The 6853-nt window shown below is 45.1% G+C and overlaps 1 protein-coding gene across 1 annotated transcript; it reads right to left on the bottom strand.

Moving 5' to 3' along the window:
- Positions 1 to 492: 492 nt before the first annotated feature.
- Positions 493 to 1248, bottom strand: MELLADRAFT_84890 (uncharacterized protein; the record flags this gene model as incomplete). Its single annotated transcript, XM_007408272.1, has 2 exons — positions 493 to 523; positions 632 to 1248. 2 exons carry the CDS (start codon positions 1246 to 1248, stop codon positions 493 to 495), a joined length of 648 nt encoding a protein of 215 aa, XP_007408334.1.
- Between the last annotated feature and the right edge of the window lie 5605 nt (positions 1249 to 6853).

Here is a 6853-nt window from a genome sequence, read left to right as displayed (position 1 = left end):
CTTTCTTTCTGCTTCCGTTCTCGCGTGGTTGTCCGGTGAGTAGTATTCTCTCCCCGCTAGGCGGTGTTCCGGTATTCCTTGGTGAAAACCGATCACGAATCCGTTGATGATGTCTGTGTGTTTCTTCTCTAGCTTCAGTCTCTCTGCTAGCTCTCTCCACTTCTCCAAGTTCATCTCGCATGAGACTCGCTCCGGCCATGCTCTATTTGGTCTAAACATCTCCGTGTTCTGCTCTCTCTTCTGCTGCTGCTCACGCTCCTGCGGGGAAGTCTTGGGTCTGCTCGGGCTGCTCGCTTTGGGTGTGTTACTTGTTTTGGGATCGTGTGGCAAGAAAGGATCGGGCGAAAGAGGGGGTCAAAACCAAGTTGTAAGTCAAAATCTGTTCTTTATTATTTCATTCGCGCGCTTTCCTCTCATAACGTGCTTCTCTATGACAGACAAAAGGTGGATGGAGCGGGCGTACAACACATGTACAACTTGGCGGAGACATGATTATGGATAGCGTCTGTGGAATAATTGGAGCCTTTTTGGGGAAACAAGAGAGATTGTAGGACAATGGAGGGGATCGGAGGTAGGGAAGCATCTTTTCTGGAGTCTCATATCTGGTCTCTTTCCTTTTGTCTCAACTCACTGCGTGCTCTTTCCTGCTGCGCTTCCTTTTCCTCCTCCGCTTCCTCCGTACGTTTTTCCCCCGGCTCCTCCTTGACTTCCTCCTTCTCCCATAGTCGCGTTTGGAGTGTACGCCCCGCTGTGGCTTTGGTCTGGCCAGTTCGTTGTGTACCCGTTGGTGTTGTTGTGAGGGTATCCGTATCCCCTGTGCTGTTGGTACGCGGTTGGGGCATAGGGTTGGTGATGCTGGTTGGGGGGATAGGCTCCGTATCCGCCTGGCACGTAGTGGGTGCTGTGGGACGCTCCGTAGTGGCTCTGGTAACTTCCCCGGTTTGGCCAGTTGCCTCTGTTTGGCCTCCTTCCTCGTCCTCTCCAACCTGTCTCATTTCCTCCTCTCGGGCCAGAGGTCTCCCGCTTGACGTGATTGGATGCGGCGAACTGTCTCTTCTCTGCGCTCGTGGTGGATTGTGCCTGCACGTGAGAGTCCATCGTCTTCTGCCCCGTTGCATATGGGTTCTCTGTGAAGTTTCGTTCTCCAGCTGATTCCGCTTTGTCCTTTGCCGCTCTCAGAAGGTCTTCCTGTAGTGCTCCTGCGTTGCACATCTCTCGTTTTCCGGACTCTCCTATGACGATCTGCATCAACAATCTCCTCACCTACGTGTGTGTGCAAATGTTTTATCAATATTCTTTCCTTGCATCTTCCTGATGGGATGTCCTATAGGATTGTCTCTTACTTTCATGCAATAACGCAATGCTATCATCCAGCATGCCGTTGATCTCCTAATTTCAATCACGTTTTCTTTGTGCTTTTTCAGCATTTTGGCGGTCGTTTGCATATGGTACCGCTCTTCAACGTATCTGATAAAGAGGTCTATCGCATCTATCCACTCGCCGTAGGTAAGTAGCAGTTCGTCTTTCGGGGTCAGACCTGTGTAAGTTAACACCTCGTCTCCCTCTTGCAGCTCCTTCATCGACTTTGTCTTCTTGGTGCTTGCTTTCTCGTAGTCTTTGTCTATCCATTCGAGGTTGAAAACCGTCAATGGAACATAGGCTTTTAGCTTCGTCATCCGTTGATGGATGCCTGAGGATAGTTGCAAGAGGTTCGTGTTTGAGAATTGTTTGTCGATGAACACTATCTCGCTTTCTGGGTCCACCATGTCTCTGATGTCTCTATCTTTCCTCTTTGACTTGGGTGGCTTCTCGCTCTCCTCTTCTCTAGCTAGCGGGACCTCTTCGGTATTGCTTCCTCCGGCTATCAGTGACATCGATCTTTGCCGTTTCGGTCGCGGGTCGCTTTGCGAGTCTGGGGTTGACTCCACCCTCTGCATTCTGTTTTATCTTAGAGCTTCTGGATCGTATGGGGGGTCACCATACATCATCGTGAAGCCGTGCATCATCGCTCTTCCTAGTTCCAGGTCTCCTCCACCGTATGCTTCGACAATGGATTTCCACCATAGGTCTTTGCTTCTGTCGCCTGGTGTGCCCGGTTCTGGTAGGGCTGCGGCTGTTGCAAAAAACGGGGTTTTTCCCGATGCAAGTCAGTTCCTGTTCTCTGCTTCTCTTTCTACTTCTTAAGCTTGCTACGCTTGGTTGCTGAGGGGAGCTCTTCATTTTCTCTTCCTCTGACCAGATTTAGCTCTGTCTGCCTCGACTTTTGTCGGATGGTTTTCTTTTTCCATTTCTCGGGATTTAGCTCCCTGTTGCCTTGGCATTGCCGGTAGAGTCTCCTGTGAGTGGTTCTCGTCTCTTTCTGTCCAAGGATGTAGCTCCTGGTGCCTCAGCTCAATTGCTGGAATCTGACTTTGTGTCTTGTTATTTATCATTATTTTATAGATAGAAATAGAGAAAATAGAGATAGAAATAGAGGGGGAAATTCTGCGGGGTGGTGTTGTCTGACTTTGGACCGGTTCTTACCTTTAACCTTTATCCTCACTCTTGTGCCCGAGTTCTGTTCCTTCTGGCTTGATCCGCCTGCTTCTAACTCTCCTGGGCCTTTCCCCTTCTCTTCTCTCTTCCTCTCTCCACTGCCGCTCTGTTCCGTTCCACCTTGATTTCCCGTGTCTCCTCCTGTCTCGTCTTCTTCGTCGGGGCTCCTACTGTCTCTTCTCTCTTTCCGCCGCTCTTCTCCTGTCGAGGTGATGTTTGACTCTTCTTCGTGTTCTCCTTCTTTTCCTCTCGACTTGCTTCTTGTTCCTGGTCCTTTTGCGCCTGCCTTCATCGCTTCCTCTGCTCTTCTTCTCGATTCTGCTAGTTCTTCATCAAAAGTTGCCATCTCTTTTTCCTCTTTGTTGTTTTAAAGGAGTTGATGTTGTGTCTTCGTGGCGTGCTGTCTTCCAATGGTTGCGGTATTTCAAAATTTAAAAGGAAAAGTTTTTTGAACGTAAAGAACTTAAGCGATGAGGTGTGAATCTTTCTGATGTGGTGCTAGGACTGAGCGGGTGGTGGACGTCTGCTGCTAGGAAAATTTTCTAGCCGCGAGTTGTCCAACCTCCTAGAGAGGTTTCACCCGCTATAAGCATATCTGCTGCCCCACATCTGTACACCTCCCTCAGTCATGGACTTCCGCACCAAGTCGTGCCTTGGTTGGTGCTTACAAAGAACGCCACCACCAACCCTCAGAATCACGCTGGTAGACCCAAGAAGCTCACCGATCGCGATTGAAGAACTCTAAAACAAACCTTGAGGAAAGATAGGCGGAGTACACTTTTGGAAATCTCAGCTCAGATCCCAACTCGAGTCTGTCATAACACTCTTAGAGCCAAGATCAAAGGCCTTGGTTTCAATTCTTGCATTGCAGTCAAAAAGCCTTACCTGAGTGCTCAACATCGTCGGAAACGATTAGGTTTTGCTCTAGCATACAAAGATTGGACGGTGGAGGACTGGGAACGAGTGATTTGGACTGATGAGTCATCATTTGAGATTGGAAAGATGTCAGGCCCAGTGCGAGTGTGGCAAAAGAGTAATGAAAAGTTTGAATTGGATTGTCTCACCCCAAGTTTCCGAAGTGGTCGATCTTCAGTCATGGTCTGGGGTGCTTTTACTTCATTTTGCAAGCTTCCTCTTGTCTTAATTCCACCTGGACAACGTTCTTCTTCCGACTTCATCTCGATTGTCTACGAGCGGGCTTTGAAACCTTTTGTGACCCATCCTTGCTGTCCTTCTAACCTCATCTTGATGGAGGATGGTGCTCCAGTTCATCGGAGTCAGGCTTCAAAGGAATGGCATGCCAGTCATTCAATCCTCAAGTTGGACTGGCCTGCAAACAGTCCGGATCTCAACCCGATTGAGAACCTTTGGAAGATCCTCAAGAGCTCGATTTCCAAGGAAAAGCGACCAAAGTCTCAACAAGAGATGTATCATCTTCTGGTGTCTGAGTGGATGGCTATCCCAGAAAGCAAGCTCAAGTCACTTGTTGCTTCAATGCCTGAACGGATTCGAGCGGTGATAAAAGCTAAAGGGGGTGCAACTTGGTGGTGATTCTGCTTTGATTCTACTGCAATATGTTGTTCTAAATACATAGCCTGAGCACTGCCCATAGTGAGAAGAATGCTTAGAAATGCATTGCAAAAAAGTTTGTCATCAAGAGTGTAGTTATTGGTCCCTTTGAAACATTTTTGATGACCCTACATACAGAGCAGATGTGCACTATACGTAAAATTTTTGGAGGGCACTGTACCATGAAGAGAAAGGGAAACATCATGATACGTCACAGAACATCTAGACCCTGTTTACAAGTATAAGCATATCCTTATATTATGATCTAATATGTGATCATAACAGACTGACAGCATTTCAGTGTGCCAGATTAAGGCCCTCCAGAATCTTTGCCATGACAGTTGATGAGCCAATCCTCTTGAAACAATGAAACTCATGCTTTTGTTTCCTTTGAGACTTTTAAGGATGAATGAATAAAGACTGTTCAACCTATGATTTCATTCACAACATCAGAGGCGTTAAGGTACCATGGTTCACTCATAATCTACACTCTAAGAGCACCCACTATGGTTGCGTTAACTCGGTGATTTAGCGTTACCCTAACGCTAACGCTAAAATACCAACAGGTCCACTATGGACCTGTTTTAGACCTGCGGTCCGTACGGCTGCGTCAAGTCTTGCACTTCGTGTGCTCAGATTTACGCAAGCCAACGACTTGATTTATCGTAGGAACTAGGGAAAGCAGACAATAAATCATCCCATAGTGGATTTCATGCGGTTACCAACTTTGGTAAAACATGCATGATCAAACTTTGCGCTCAGGAACGAAAACTTTACGATAAAACACTCCCACCATAGTGGGTGCTCTAAATCACAACAACTTCAGACCCAAGACTGTTAAGACCAACCACATTATTAGCCTTCAACTGGTCCAAATCAAACACCTCATTGATCAGTCCATCAAAACTATCATCAATGATGATTTTGATGTCCACAGTTTCTACAGAGTAAGCCCCTGCCTTGAAGATTTCAAAGTGGTTGGGTTGAGACTGAGTGAACAACTAAGAATTGACAGGTTCATTAACCCAGTTGTCTTCTGTGATTGAAACTCAGCCTGAGCCCCGACCCAAAAAACACGGGTAATGGCCTACCCGCACCCCAAACTGATACTCAGTAGGCCCCCCCACACCCAAACCCTACCCAAACCAATCAAAACCCGGCTTCCAGAAGGCCCCCTGACCCCTATCCCAAATGCCTAAAACCCGCAGGGAGCCAGGGGTCCCTGCGGATAAGATTGGGGGTTTGAGGACTAGGCCCCCCCGCCCTCAAACCCTACGGGGCCCCAAAAAAGGTGACCAAACCTGCACCCCAAGGGTTTGGGGCTCTGGGAACCCTTGGGGTGTTGGTTTCAGGGCTCAGGCTGAATTGAAACCAGGGTATCTTTTGAGCACTTGATAATTGACTTTAAGACCTTCATTTGATTGTCTTGCTTTGAAAGGTCCATACGAGTCAATGAGAGCATCCTCAAAAGAACCACTCCTATCCTACTTCAGTGCTCAGTCTTTGGTACAGAGATCTGAGAGACCAAGGTCTGAAGCCTGCCTTCATAGGGAACCAACTTTAAAACTCTGATGATAAGTCTTTTCAGAGGGTTTGCTTGAGAGATTGATGACAGAGTAGATCAGTAGTCAATAAGTCTGTTAACTGAAAAGTAAGAAGATTTAATGCTTAATGTCTTGTAAGTCTCTGACATCAGCTCTTCCAGTATGTAAGAATGGTAGGTTTTGTGTATGAAGTTTTTTTACTAATTCACCAGATTCTAACCCTAACCTACTCTTGCCTGAGCTGGTGCACCAGACCTTTTTTGAAATCCAGCTGGCACACCAAGATCTTGAGTTTGTGTTTTTGAAAAATTTGGGCTTAAAATCTACTTACTATAAGGCCTGTAAGAAGGTGGATGGACCAAAGGGGTCAAGTCTGGAATCATTAAATTGTGTAGCGTAGTACTAGCTTATGGAGGTAATATTTTGAAGACAAGTCTATGTAAGAGAGTGTAGTATAAATCACACCATTTGAAGGAGATTTGATTTATGATTTGAATGAGAGATGTAATTTGATGAGATGAAGATAAAAGATTAAAGATGAAGAGATGTGGAATGAGAAGATATGAAATTAAATGAATGGATGAGATGAAGACTTAAATGATGGAAAGGTGGCTTGATTGACAACTTTGAATATAAATGAACTTCCAAAAAGTGATATGATATGATATCATCTGATAGAATTAAATTTGAACAGATCCAAAAGAACTCATCACATTTTTGTATGACTATGTGTTGGTATGTAGATCATCAACCAATTTGGTAAAAAAGTGATCGTTCTTGAAATCGTAATCCCTTGGATGACGACATACAACAAGAATGACGATGATAGATTAATTTACACCATTCAGATTCGGATTTGAAAACACACACACACCGACTGACAGACATCAAGAAATCCAGATTGAGATCAATACAAATCTGAATCAAATCAAATCGATGACCGATTTGAAGCCATAATTGATTTTAATCAAAGAACTATATGATACATACTACAAATCAATTACAATCTCCATCAATCATAGAAACTTTCGAATTTCTTCTCAGAATTTCTCTTTTACCACAAAACTACAAGAAGAAATTACTTAGATAAATTACAAGAAGAACGAGGATTTGATTAAATTTGATTTTCCAAATCACAACACCAAAAAGAGTGAATGAGAATTCCTTAAATGAAGTTTAAATGATCAATCGTCTTTTTTGATTTC

The sequence above is a fragment of the Melampsora larici-populina genome (assembly GCF_000204055.1).
Source record: "Melampsora larici-populina 98AG31 unplaced genomic scaffold MELLAscaffold_12, whole genome shotgun sequence".
In the NCBI taxonomy this organism is placed as follows: Eukaryota; Fungi; Basidiomycota; class Pucciniomycetes; order Pucciniales; family Melampsoraceae; genus Melampsora; species Melampsora laricis-populina.
The sequence above is the reverse complement of the archived record's forward strand: the minus strand, read 5'-3'. Positions and strand labels throughout refer to the sequence as shown.